Below are 14,737 nucleotides of genomic sequence, written 5' to 3'. Positions count from 1 at the left end.
TAACCCAGAGAGCTGCCTTTTAACTTTGGCATCCACTTCCGCAGGTTCGGGTGTGGCTCGAGCCACGCACGGCCCCTCTTCACTGGGGCCATCTGGTACTTCACCTCCTTCCTGTGTTTTGTGCCAAGTTCTGTAGACAAGCTGGAGTCAGACGGGGCCGAGAGGGGCTGGACTTCACATCCGTCCCGCACAGACGCCCCGGGAAAACGGACACGTGCACGTGTTTGTGTGTGTTTGTCAAAGTAAGCCTTTAAAAGGCATCACAGTGACCTAAAAATACAGAAAAGGCAACAAACACAAACTAAAAGTGGGAGTGGGGCATCCTAGTCTGTGGTCACCTTTGAGGGGAGGACGTGAGGGGCACCAGGACACTGGCCACGTTCTGTTCTGCGGTGCAGGTGACACCGGCCGCTCCGCTCGGGGAAGCTTGTGGAGGTGGCCCCCTGTCATGTGTGCACGTCCCTGTCTCTGCGCTCTACTTCCATAAGAAGTGTTTAAACAACAGTGGAGCCGAGACAGGCAAGGACAAGGACCTAAAATAAACAGACAAGGACAAGGGCCAGAAGGCTAAAGGTGGACCACACATCTGGCTCTAGGATTTTGCGCCATGGATGCGCACAAGGAAAGGTGCTTAGCTAAATAATTCACTCTTGCACGAGATAAAGAACACCCTTGGACCCAGAAGCAGTGGAGCTCTTGGGAGGTGGGGACAGCGGGGACCCCTCTGGAAGATGCCATGGGGCATGGAGGGGCTTCGTTTTGCATGCCATCAGTGGGTTCTTGGGCCCATGCTGTTAAGACCCCCCTAACATAGGGCTCACCCAAAATCACGCAGACACAGCTCTCTGCTGACCAACTTGGCCCAGAAGTATATGTGAGAACTTCTAGAAGGGCAGAGCTGTTCTGAAATGCCAGTGGAGTCTGTTCTATTCTTTAAAGAAAGGAATTGGAAAGCCTCAGCTTGGTCCCCCAGAGGGTGGCTGAACCCGTGCTGGGCTTGGCCCTGGGGCCATCCGTGATGTGGAGCCTCCCGGGCCTGCCCAGGGCTGCAGAAACACGCGCCAGCCGTGATGGGCTGCCATCTCATGACTCCTTCTCCTGCAGGGCTGGCGGGCTCCTGCCTGGCGCGGTTCAGCACCATGCCCTTCCTGTACTGCAACCCGGGTGACGTCTGCTACTATGCCAGCCGCAACGACAAGTCCTACTGGCTCTCCACCACCGCCCCACTGCCCATGATGCCTGTGGCCGAGGATGAAATCAAGCCCTACATCAGCCGCTGCTCTGTGTGTGAGGCCCCAGCCGTCGCCATTGCTGTCCACAGTCAAGATGTCTCCATCCCCCACTGCCCACCTGGGTGGCGGAGTTTATGGATTGGATATTCCTTCCTCATGGTATGTGGTACCTGCCTGCTTTCTCTCAGAGCATGAAACCAGGTGGAAATCTAGTTCCTCTCCGCAACCACACCTTGGCTGGGGGCACCGCAAGAACAGCTGCCTTTGTAAGAATAATCAGACAGGGCAGTTGTTCAAGTTGTGCACTGCACAAGGGCATTTCACCCGGGGGATGAGTAAGAGATGATACAGTCTGCACTTTGCTCACCAAGCCACATGCCAATGCATGGAACTGCCCCTACCCAGAGAAGGCCGTTAATTTGCTACCGAGTCTTTGTTCACAGTGTAATTAGAATAACTTTGGCCTGTGATCTGTCTTACTAGGCACAACACCAAAGGTAAAGCTGTTTTTAGTTTATCATAAATCTAAATATAGGCAAGAATTTTATGTATAATCCCCCAAATTTTTTTTTTTTTTTTTTTTGAGACAGAGTCTCACTTTGTTGCCCTGGCTAGAGTGAGTGCCATGGCGTCAGCCTAGCTCACAGCAACCTCAAACTCCTGGGCTTAAGCGATCCTACTGCCTCAGCCTGCTGAGTAGCTGGGACTACAGGCATGCGCCACCATGCCCGGCTAATTTTTTTTTCTACATATATTTTTAGTTGGCCAGATCATTTCTTTCTATTTTTAGTAGAGACGGGGTCTCACTCTTGCTCAGGCTGGTCTCGAACTCCTGACCTTGAGCGATCCTCCCGCCTCGGCCTCCCAGAGTGCTAGGATTACAGGCGTGAGCCACCACGCCCGGCCTCCCGAAAATCTTATGTAGAATCTATCTGGACCCTAGAATACCCTCAAGAAACATATATTAACTGGTTGGTTTTAAATGCATATACATTGATGAGAAAATTTCTGGAATATGAGTTCCAGATTGCCTTTGGGTATAAAACAGAGAAGCTTCAGTTTTGGCAGCGTAGGTGAGCTTAGCATCAAGGGTGGAGACTGCACCACCGTATCAGCCCTCATTGTTTACTTGTTAATGCAGAGGCTCCCTGACTCATGCCAGGGTTACAGCCCGATAAACCCACTGTGAGATGAAAAAATCCTAAGTGGAAAGTGCATTTTCAATCTACGATGGGTTTATCATGGTGAAACTCCCTGGTAAGTTGAGGAGGGCACTGTCAGTGCCAACGGGACTTCCTGTTGTTCTTAGAAGCCAGGTACTTCCCGACCCTGATTCTACCAGCAGGGTGAGAGGACCCGTCTCGTCACTCATGCCTTTTGGGGGATGTCACTTTCATACCATCGTAAAGTCGAAAATCTTAAGTCAGGGACTGTCCGTATACTGTTGTAGGGGAAAGAAAGTCCAGCTGAGGGCAGTGGGTCTTCCACTCAGTTTACATTTATTATAGCTGTCACAACTCCAACTATAGTGATCGGACGCCCAACGTGTTAAATATTTTGTAAATTATATAAATAACATAAATTAATGATCGCCAATCTTTCAGAACAACGGGGAAAAATCCAGATTCTAGGAAAGGAAGGGAACGATAAATAAGTATTCATACTTTAGTATTTTAATAGGTATTATTGCTGTCATAAGTTCAAGCAGCAGGATACTAAGTTCTGTGCAGGGACAGGCACAATTTCTACTTTTTAAGAAACTATCCTTTAAGGTGATTTTGGAGCAACCTTCTTTTGGTTTCACAATAACCTCCAGGATGCCCTGTGTCATGGTGGGAGTAACCTTTGGTGGTTCCTATTTTCTTAAACCGCCATGGTTAAATTCAAAAATAAACGAGCCCTCTCCCTCATGAAGGGAGTGATTACACAGTATCAAAAAAATTAGATGTCCCTTGTTTCATTGGCAGTTATATCTCGAATTAATGTCACTAGATATGCAGAAATTATCCCCTGCACACGTTGTCCTCTGCTTAAACAAATGGCTGAAAGCCCCAGCAAGCCAGAACCCAACATTCCCCAAAAGGCCCGAGACGGGTCCTCTCGCCCTGCTGGTAGATCCGGGGGCTCAGGAAGTGTCTCGACTTGTAAGAACAGCAGAAAGTCCCACTGGCACTGATGACGGATAGGTGAGCTGTGGCATGTCTCGTCTGCACATCAAATACCCTTTAATCCACCCCATAAAGTGATGAGCACATGGTACTACTCAGGGCTACCAGCATCTCTACGCAATGAGAGCTGACTTTGGAAAGGAGATGGCTCAGCTCAGAGCTGTTGCACCGTCCACAGTGGCCCGTGAGGATGGGCAGCTCAGGGGACGTGCCGTCTGCATCCCTTCTGCATCCCCATGAGTGCCCTGTTGGGGAGGAGAGGGCAGAGCTCCCACATGCAGACAGGGGGGCCGGAGCCGTCACACAGCAGAACCCCTCTGCTCCCTCCCCTCGGGGGCCTCTCTCGAAGCTGGTCTGGTGGCAACTACAAGTATCTAGCTGGCCATTATTTCAGTTTTTCCTTTTTCTTTTTTTTTTCCTTGAGACAGGGTCTTGCTCTGTTGCCCAGGCTGGAGTGCAGTGGCACAATCACAGCTCACAGTAACCTTGAACTCCTGGGCTCAAGCAATCCTCCTGCCTCAGCCTCCTGAGTAGCTGGGGCTACAGGCACATGCCACCCTGCCTGGCTAACTTTTCTATTTTTTTGTTGAGAAGGGGTCCCACTATGTTGTGCAGGCCGGTCTTGAACTCCGAGCCTCAAGCAGTCTTCCCACCTCGGCCTCCCAAAGTGCTAGGATTACAGGCATGAGCCACCACGCCCGGCAGTAGTTTCCTTTTTTAATTCAGGCTACTACACGGTCCATGTGGATGTGGAAATGTTCAAGTCTTCTTCTCAGGGTCAGCCTCTCATCCAGGCAATTGTCTTAAGATACATTAGCTGCCCCGAGTCCCAAAGCCAGAGGCTTGTCCGCTGAGAAGAGCACGTTGGAAAGGGTGTGTATGTGCATGCTCTGTGTGCATGTATGCACGTGTGTGCACAGGAATGCACACTGTGTGTGCGCCCTCATCAGTGTGCACGAGTGTACATACATATATGCATGTGTGTGAATATGTGTACATGTCCATGTGTGCGTGTGCCTGCATGTGTGTACCAAACTCAGCTATTATCCAGCTGGCGCCAGCCTCTAAGGCTTCTCACGTTGTGCTCCCACCCACCCTGGCGGCTCCACTGGGGTGTCCCTCCCAGGGCTGTGCCTCCAGCCCCCAGCATGGCCTCTGCTCCTTCAGACCAAAGCGAGGCCCGAGACGCCCCGTGCAGAGGTCCCGCTTCCCCCCGCCTGTTCTCAGCAGACAGAGCAGGGCAGCGCAGAACACCTTCTCAAGGTTTAGTTTTTGGTTTTGTTGCTGTTTTGTTCACAGAAAAGGTTAAACTGAGGCCCCTGCTTAAATATATCACAGTGCAAGCCTCTTTTTTCCCTTCAAATGACCTGAGATGCTTCTGTTCTAAATAAACAGGCTCTGACCACCCCCGTCACCACTCAAACGTGCTCAGCCAAGCCAAATGACACTCACAGATAAGCTCTGCCATCCAGGGGCCTACCGTGTGCCCCCATAACAGCTAAACATGTTTGTGCAACTGAAAGTAGAACTTTAAAATAGTAAAAAAACAAAGTTCCCTTGGAAGGCAGCCTCAGAATTGACTAATCACTCAATTAACAACTTCTGATTTTAAAAAAATTTTGATGACACAATACATATTTATTGTAAAAAAATCAGCAAGTACAGATTCTTTTAAAAAGAAAAAAACAACTAAAACCAGTCATCCTCCCTTCCTGATCACCAACGTGTGCAGAGGGCTGGGGCGGCCACCGTGCTGCTTACCTGTAACTCACCTGCCTCAGACATTGGCCCACGTGTTTATTTTATTTTTTACTTTTAAAAAGTTAACATTTTGCTATTTTTTCTGCCAAGCATTTTTCTTTGAATGGATGATTGGGTAAATGCTTGTGTTTAGCTTTTGTACAAAAGGCAGTCAACACATACTGATGATGCCTGCTATTGTTGTTCTGGTTTTACTGAACAGCCAGCCATGGCCGTGGGGGTGTGGACAGCCCTGCCCGGCAGCTCGCACACTCTCGTGCCCCGGGTGCCACCTGCACGGGGACCTGAGTTTATCCCACCAACCCCTCCTCCTGAACAAGGTACATTCAGGACAGTGCTGTGCGTGGGTCCACATTGACACAGACATGGTCTGTCATTCAGTAAAAACAAACCAGCAACAGCGGCGGGCGGTAAGCTGAGCCCTGGGCACGCCGGGCTGCGGGCTCCTAACTTGCTGTCTCTGCCCTCTGAACAGCACACTGCCGCCGGGGATGAAGGCGGCGGCCAGTCACTGGTGTCACCGGGCAGCTGTCTGGAGGACTTCCGAGCCACACCGTTCATCGAGTGCAACGGGGGCCGTGGGACATGCCACTACTATGCCAACAAGTACAGCTTCTGGCTGACCACCATCCCCGAGCAGAGCTTCCAGGGCTCTCCCTCGGCCGACACGCTCAAGGCCGGCCTCATCCGGACGCACATCAGCCGCTGCCAAGTTTGCATGAAGAACCTGTGAGGCCGTGGCGCTCTTCTCGCTTGGCACTCACGCCAGGAAGTCCATTTTGGTGCTTATTCTTTTGTTTGTCTGGGTTTTTTTTGTTTTTTGAAACAGTCTTACTCTGCCGCCCTGGGTAGAGTGCAGTGGCATCATCATAGCTCACTGCAGCCTCAAACTCCTGGGCTCAAGTGATCCTCCTGCCTCAGCCTCCCGCCGAGTCACCAGGACTCAACCACTACACCGGCTAATTTTTCTATGTTTTGTAGAGACAGGGTCTCACTCTGGCTCAGGCTGGTCTCAAACTCCTGACCTCAAGCGATCCTCCTGCCTTGGCCTCCCAGAGTGCTAGGATTACAGGCGTGAGCCACCACGCCCAGCCTTGGTGCTTAATTTTTTTTTTAATCAGTAAACATTTTTTCACATATTCTTATACAGAATTACAATATAAAAAGCATGCAGATTTATATTTTACAATGGAAATTTCCTTATCTGAAGTGAGTAAAATGTACTTTTCAATGAATTTTCTCAGTTAATGTTAAAAAAAAAAAAAAAAAACCAAGAAAGAGATTAAAGCAAATGCAATTCCTGTGCTAAAGATATAGAGCCCAAGGCACAGAAAGGTTAGAGACACAAATTGGTCCACTCACCATCCTGAATCTGCAAATATATCCACACTGCCTTGTACGCCGGGGTTCATTTTGCCTGCTGGAACTTCCCGAGAATTTTATAAACTTTTATTTTCAGCTGCCAACCCAAAAATCTATTTTATTTTTTTCTTAAGAAGGCTACCAAAGGAATTCAGCACCAGCACTTGCACCAGCTAGCCACTTTGTCACAGAGCAGGCGCTGGCCGCTCTCTGGCTCGGCTGCGGAATGAAGCGCAGCCGCGTGTCCGTGGGACACTCAGTCCCCCCAGCTAGAAAGCTGTGCACACCCCCAGCACGTCCTGTGAGCCCACGCTGGACTGTTTTGCCGCCAGGCGTAGCTAACCGCTTAATGTGTCCCTACACAGTCACCGTGCTCTCCAGGTAACTCAGGGCAACGCAGGTGCAAATGTGAGGCCGGAGGCCTGGGGGGCTTGTGAACCCAGTCCTCGTCCCCATGGGAGGCTCCCTGGGATGGGCCTGGCTCTTTCCTAAGCCGACGTTTCGCCAGCACCGTCTCTCCCAAATACGGTTGATGTGAGTTCTCCTGATCTGCTCAAGAAGATAAAAAACATGAATAATCACTCGCCAGTTATTCGTCCCACCACACCCCGACCAGAGGCCTCTCCAGCTACGTCTTGTCAGCCCCGCTGCTTGCAGGTGAACTTCGTCCAGTCTGAAGTGATGCTTCTCCTGCCCAGAGTCGTCCTGGAGAGAACTCACCCTCCACTGTGCTTCTCTGACCGCTCTAACCTGTGTAACAGCCACAAAATAATTCCAAATATTTTTAAACCCCAAGCTGTTGACTGTCTTAATTTTCTCCTGCCCACAGGGTGAAAAATGTGTTCACCTGCACACAAGGCCCTGCATCTGGGCCCTCAGGTAGCGTGTGCGCAGCGCAGCACCACACCGCTGTTAGCACCTCCCAGGAGGGTTGAACCCGAGTCTGTGGGACTGTCACTCAACTCTCTGGGAACTGCTGATGTTTATAATTCACTCAGTGTTTACACAAAACACCCAAACCACCACCCATCAGAACCGGGAGGAAGGGTACTTCACAAATGTATTTGCAAGGTTATTAAATTACTTCTAACATATCTTTCCAAACCAAATCTCAGTATATCAAAGGAATAGTCTGCAAAACATATATCTGGCTTTGATGTCTCTAGAACCTAGCTGACCCTTAGGAACCCAACTCCCAGACTTGATTTTTACCCTTTAAAATTCAATCTCATTAAAATTTTTTCTAAGAAAAATTGCCACATAATAAGTATTTGACCTCATGATGTTATTTGAAATAGGTGGGCACCTGTCTTGACTTGTGTTCCCCCGAGGCTGGCTGAACAGGATTTCTGCTCAGGAAGGCAATGTGGGTAAGCAGTTCCAGGAAACCGGAGCAGGACCCGGGCAGGGTGCATTACTAAGGGGTTACCGCTGTGGGCAGTGCAGGGGACCCAGTGAAGAAGGCCATGGAAGGAGCCTCAGATTGCCCGGCCAAGCCTTGGGGAAGGGAAACATTTATCTGCCTGTTCGTCAGGGGCTGCCTAAGCGTGTTAATTTCGTCACCTGTCCAGGTGTGCCACACACCAGCAGCCTGGGTAGGCACCTGCCAGCATCCCAGATGCAGGTGGCAGAGAACCAAGGGAAGCTGATGCAGGCTCCTGCCAGGCCACACCTGTGCACAGCTGGTTACCGCAGCAATAGCCGCAGCAAAGTGGTGGGACAAGAGAACGTGAGACCAGGGCTGGAGAGATGTCCAGCATGGCGACTCTCTGAGAAGCCTGTGAAATCAGCTGTTTCTTCTGACTCCCATCCCCACTGTCAAGAAGGCAATCAGGAAGTCGTTACGTCCTGAAGACTCCTGCTCAACCTGGTTTAGGGTGGCGGCCTGTGCGTGGCTGATGCTTCACAGTGAGGTGCGCAGCGTTAAGCATAAAAAGGAGGCTTGATCTTACGCCTAAATAAATAAGGGAAGACTAAGGTCAAGGCCTCAATACATAATTGGATTAAAAAGTATCATAAAATATCAAAGACAAATAATTCATAACCTCAACATCTGTGCGAAGGAGCACAGAACCCCACACAAGTAAGTGGAGACGGCTCATCTGGAATCCAGCCGTCAGACTCCTGAACCTGGAAAATTAAAACTCTGTCCTTCATGGCCCGTGCGTGTTGCATAAGAGATTTTTCTGGTCTGGTTTCTTAGTGCCAAGACTAACCGCCACCCTGAGAGCTAAGTGTACTTGAACAACCCAGTGAGGGTGTGCCACGTTTTCCAGAGAGTGGGTGCCCTGAAGTTAGAGTCACTTCTGCCTCTCAACTACTTACAAGGTGACTCTCAGCACCCACTGGCAGAGATGCTGCTAGAATTCACACGAAGCCAGAGGAGATGTGTCTGCTGCCGCCCTGGCTGGCTATCGGGCACTCGGGCAAGGCGGCGCAGGCCCTGGAGAGCACATCCGACCTTCAAACTACCCAACACGAGCACGTCGATGAGGAGGCCTGGGCAGGTTTCTTCCGTTGGCTACACTGCCTGGTAAAATGGGTCCAGGTACCTGCACATCACAGTGATGTTAGGAGAAGTAAATTAGTGACTACTGGTGAAAGTGCCTGAAACTGCTGGCACGCATGCACTCATCTGCTTTTTTTGTTTGTTTGTTTTTTGGAGACAGGGTCTCGCTCTGTCATCCTGGCTAGCATGCTGTGGCATTATCATAGCTCATTGCAACCTCAAACTCCTGGGCTCAAGCGATCCTCCTGCCTCAGCCTCCAGAGTAGCTGGGACTACAGGCATGCGCCACCACGCCTGGCTAATCTTTCTATTGTTAGTAGAGACAAGATCTCAGGGTTACTCAAGCTAGTGTCAAACTCCTGATCCCAAGCAATCCTCCCACCTCGGCCTCCCAGAGTGCTAGGATTACAGGCATGAGCCACCGCGCCCGGCCCTCGTTCACTCACTTGTACTGTGTCCAGGACCTCATGAGGAAGGGGTTAGAGAATCCCCGCCACTGGGGAATTTTAGATTGTTCGAGTAGAGAACTATTATTCAAAATACACAGTGCAGGTGGTGAGGTGAAACTATTTTGAAAATAAATTCCACGGCATGCTAGGCGGGGAAGGAAAGGGCAACACTGAGCTACAGGGAAGATGTTACGGCCACAGACCAAACCCAAGCTCATGTTACAGACTCGGGGAGGCACCAAAGTACAAATTTCTGTAAGGTATTGGTGGAGAGTAAATTAAGCTCAGAGACCACAATGTAAGGCTGCCCATCTTCCCTGAGGGGCATCCAAGGCTTCAGGTTACACCTGGAGGGGGTGGTTTTACCTTTAGGCTGCCATTCCCAGAAAGAAGCCATCCACTCATTTAAAAAGAAAACTAGCAGAAGCTGCAGGAACTCATTGAAGGGGGTGGGGGAAGGTGCTGCAACGGAACTTTGGAAATGAGTGGGGTCTCTAAGACCAGAGGCAAAGAGAACCGCATAGGAGTGCTGTGCTCCGGTTAATTCTCACAGGCCTACAGGCTCACAACTCTGACCCCTGCGTGCTGTGCTCACGCTGGACAGTCAGTGAAAAGGACAGCGATGGTGGGAGCAGGTTTCTCACTGCTGGGATGGAAATTACAGCGAAGGAGGGAAATGATGTGCGGAGATGGATCAGAGTTGGAGACATCAGCAAGAACTCGCATTTAACCTAATATAGATACAGATGGTCACACAAAGAAATATATACAGGTGCGTGTACATATAGGGGTTAGTCTACACACATCTATTTCCTTGTTCTGTCAGCTGAGACAGCCTAAAAGAAACAATCCCCCAGGAGCAATGAGCACCCCTGGCCCCAGACTGTGGTTTCTAACACTGGTCTCCAATACCAGGAACCAGGGCTCCTTGGGGAAATGGCTCATTCTGGGACTGGGGCAGGAAATACAGAAGATGATGGGAACATCTTGTAGTGCCAGAAAGTAAGGAAGTGCTCAAAAATAAACCCCCCACTGATAGGACTATGGGGAAGGGACACAGGGATGACTGAAAGAGCCCCCAACAGCCAGAGCTGGAACAATTGGCACAAGAAAGCCAAGTGGTGCTGAATTACAACCCAAAGTACAAAACAAGTGTCCACAAGTCCGTACTGATATACACAGTTGGATAATAAATGGGGGAGAAGAGACAAATCTCCCATTCAAAAATTTCCAAATCATTTATGTAGATACCCCACCACAAAGGAGGTGGATCCTAACTCCCCACCCCCAGGTGTGGGTTGCACACAGACTTCCTTCCCAAGAGTACGGCATGAGGAGGGGGAGACAGAGAAACCTGAAAAACATGACCTCAGCCCTGGTCAAGGTCAACATCCACAAGGACAAGTGGTGGTGGTGGTGTGAGCCTGTGACGTGATGTGAGGTCTCCCTCCCGAAACCCGTAAGCCCAGTCCAATTGGGACATCATGCAGGTTCCAGGAGAGAGTCATACACAAAACCCTGCCCAGCTCCCCTTAAAACTGCCCAGGCCATCAAAAACAAGGAAAATCTAAGAAACTGTCACAGCCAGGAGGAGTCTGCAGAGACAGGATGACTAAATGTCGTGCGGGATCCCAGAAGGGGCCCTGGGACAGAAAAGGACATTGAAGGGAAACTAAGGAAATCTGAATAAAGTATGAACTTCCGTCAACCGTAATGTAAACGAAGAAAGAAGCTTTAGTTGCTGGTGGAAGCTGATTTATCAGCAAACTTTATGTACCTGGCTGGTTAAATGTCAGAAAAGCAGCTGACACGTCCCTCGGTGTCAGGAAGGTGTGCTAGCCCTCCAGAAAGTCGGGACACAGACACCTGGGACGGCCTCTTCTGACGCCATCTGAGACTGTTCTCACCTCGAGCTTTCGCGTTCGTTTTCCAACCACATCCGTCTCCAGCGCCCTCCTCGGAGCCACCCGTCCCCACGTCCAGCCACCCTGCTGCACTCAATCAGCACTGTGTGCCCAGCCTCTGCAATGCCCTCTGCACACAGCATGTGGCGGTCACCAGTCTCGGGTCCCTGAGGCAGCTGCTCTCCTGGGAAGGGGCCACTCTCTGGACGCCGTGTTTAGGATGGACGCCCACCACCAGCGTGCGTTGTGGCCATCCGGGCTGAGCCGCGTCCAAGGGGGAGCAGCTATGGGGCAGAAGGTCTCCTGCACGGCTCGTGCCCGGCCGCAGGGTGGTCGCAGCTCTCACGTGCACTGAAGGCATGTGTGTAGGTGTGCACTACAATGCTACACACACACACACACACACACACACACACACATGCTCCTCAGGAAAGAGCACGTTTTCCTGTTCCTATACCTCCCAGTCCAGTATTTCTCACAATTCCTCGACAAAAAGCGGGAGTGGATTAAAAACAAAGCTTCACAAAGGAAGGTTGCTTTAAGGAGATTTTTTTCTTTGATGTTTTTGAAGAAAGAGGAAAGAGCTGCCTTCTGGCCATTTTTCTCTCTCCAAGGTGAGCTACTACAGCACCGTCTCTCAGGGGCTGTGGGTGGAAGAGGACAGTCCCTGCCCCTGGGCCCCAGACCCTCGGCAACAGGCTCTCCTGGGGCCTATCCCCCCTCCCACTGCTCTGAGAGGGGATATGACCCATTTCATGAGATTTTCCCCAAAGACGGTAAACCAACTTGCCCCAAATTGCACAATTAGTTTAATCAGCCAACGTTCAAACCCAAACCTCTACTCTCCCTTCAGGAACTACGCTGACTTCCCCTCACTGAGCACCAGCTCCCACTTACTGTCAGCTACAAGCCCGGCACCCCCAGGGCACTGCACACGATGTCGTGATGGCCCAGAGTCCTGGCCACGTACAAGCCCGAGTCCTGGATAGGCGGCATTTTACACGCACATGCCGACTGTGCTTAACTGGTCTTTTACCAGAGGCCTGGGACTCGCGGTTAGAGATTAGAGGCTGCAGCTGCAAAACCACATAGGCAGGGGCAGGAGAGGACCCTCCCTGGCTCGAAATGCACCCCAGGAGCCCCTAGCCCTGCCACACCTGCACGAGGACACTCGGGGGGCCTGGTCAAACGCAGGGCTATTCTCAGACCTTCTGCCTCCCGTTGTAACCAAAGTACAAGAACAAAGGGCAGGTGGGGTGGAGGCAACTTGGAAGACATGGGTCCCACGATGGCATAAACCGACCCCAAAGCTGCAGCCATTTTGCAGAGGCCATTTGATCCTACGTGGGGCAGGACCCCACTTCTCTGCCAGGTGGGACCCACTCTTTTGCCTTGAGCTGACTTATCCCTAATTCTACATGTAGAAAAAGTCAGTTTCCTCTGCAGGGTCCCTGGGAAAGGGATTCTTACATTCGGATTCCAAGGATCCTGTCCCGGGTCTACCCACACCAGGAGGAGACACCAGGCCACCCAGGGCTGAGGCCGAGGGACAGGGGTGGACATGCCGCTGGGATGACAGTGGCCGGTCCCAGGCACGGAGCAATTTCTGCTGGCTGAACAGAGATGCCAGCGGCCCTAGGCCTGGGAAACCAGCTCTCGGGACGCGGCTTTCCATGGAAAAGACCTCTGTGACTTTTCCCAGTGGAAAAAACTGGGCGGAGGATGAAATGTGGGGACTGCCCAGCTGGTCTTGGGCCTGTGGGTGTCCACCCACTAGAAGTCTAAACAACCAAACCTACTTTTACTTGAGGAAAAAAACACAACCGACACCCAGATGTGGCATTTGGAATCCGAGGGTCAGATTTCAAGCTGCCCTGGGACCTCTCACGTTTGCATCCCAAGAAAACAGCCCAGTCAACAGAGTGGAGGGACAGGGCATGGGGAGGATGCTCTGGGATCCGAGGCCTGCGGGTGTCTCATCCCGGCCCCTGGCAGACCGGCCAGGATGCGCCTGCCCATGCGTGGGCCCTGGGTGGCCGCCAGACCCTCCCCGAGGTCCGGGCCAGCAAGTTCAGGGCAAGGAGGGAGTGTGGGGAGGAGGAAGGACACAGCTTCATAACCCATGTAAAGCCGGCTGCCCTGAAGGCCCTGCAAAGACGCACTGTCAGCTCTCCTTGAAGGGGCTGCCTGGACCCCTGAGGAAGGACCGGGCCCAACAGCCCCCAGAGCAGGCACGAAGGGAGGCCAGGTCCAGACAGCACCCGCGTGTACGGGTCTACACTGCGCAGTCGGCCCCGCTGCACCCTGCATCCCCACCCGACTCTGACAGTGCAGGCTCCAAAGCCCCAGCTGAGGAGCAGGAAGGGCAGGAGGGACTATGTGCTATAGAGGGACGCTGGGGAGAGGCTGGGCAGCACACGAGGGCAGCTGAGACACCCGACACCTGCCACCAGATTCCACCAGCCACTGCTGCCACCCTCGGTGACTTCAGAACGCTCAGCGGACTGACCAGGGCCTCTGGGTTCCAGCGCTTGCCTTCTTCAGAGCCGCCACTGCCCGGCAGGGGCTTCGCAGAGTCCGTGTCCTAGGAGCACAGCCGTGAAGGGACACACTCGGAGCCATTTCCCCTCCCTCTGGAAGACCTAAGCCGTCTCTCTGACCAGACGTCTGCAGGTTCTGAGCAGCAGCCTCTGTCGCAGGGCCCTGTGTGCTGCAGGTGGCATGGTTGTGGGAACATTCATGTGAGGTGGCTTTCCTGGCATGGCCGGCAGCCCTGTTTAAACCAGGAAGTCAGGTCCAGACATGACAAAACCACACTGTTTAAGAAACCAGGCCTATGAGCCTGAGGGCAGGGGAAATTCCGGCTGGTGGCCCCCAGATTACAGCACACCCAGCCCCAGAATTTCTCTGACACCCCCACCAAGCAGAGTGCCTCTAGGCCACCAGGAAACACCCGACTATGACTGTCATTGAGAAAAGAGGGAAAGAGGTTTCTTCACCTGTGTGGAGACATTGTGGAGCCCCAGTGGGAAAGCTGCAGCCGTGGGCGCCAGACCAGGTCCAGTAGTTCAACCCAGGACTGTCGGCTGGGCTCCGCACCCCTGGAGCCGCCACATTGGTACAAAGGACAGGAGGAGGCTCGAGGTCAAACTCACGCCCAGCAGAAAAATCTGCGCCATCTCCAGGGGCTGAGTCACCCAGCTGACAGACCTCAAGATTCCCAAGAGCTGACCTGGCTCCCGTGTGACTGGGACCCCAGACCAGGCTCACAAGCGTAAGGAGCCCATCTGGTATCTGAAGTCCACTGGGGACACAGCCCAGCACATGGGGCCAGGAGGCCTGTGACAGCTCC

General features: G+C 52.1%; 1 protein-coding gene across 1 annotated transcript in view; it reads left to right on the top strand.

Moving 5' to 3' along the window:
- Positions 1-7,720, top strand: part of COL4A2 (collagen type IV alpha 2 chain) — a 179,407-nt gene extending 171,687 nt beyond the window's left edge. Inside the window, exons 47-48 of the mRNA XM_069467579.1 lie at positions 1,105-1,391; positions 5,637-7,720. Of these exons, the coding sequence (XP_069323680.1) occupies positions 1,105-1,391; positions 5,637-5,894 (545 nt within the window). The 3' untranslated portion in view covers positions 5,895-7,720. The remainder of the gene's footprint in view (positions 1-1,104; positions 1,392-5,636) is intronic.
- The last annotated feature ends 7,017 nt before the right edge of the window (positions 7,721-14,737 follow it).

The sequence above is a fragment of the Eulemur rufifrons genome, chromosome 4 (genome assembly GCF_041146395.1).
Source record: "Eulemur rufifrons isolate Redbay chromosome 4, OSU_ERuf_1, whole genome shotgun sequence".
Lineage (NCBI taxonomy): Eukaryota > Metazoa > Chordata > Mammalia > Primates > Lemuridae > Eulemur > Eulemur rufifrons.
The sequence above is the reverse complement of the archived record's forward strand: the minus strand, read 5'-3'. Positions and strand labels throughout refer to the sequence as shown.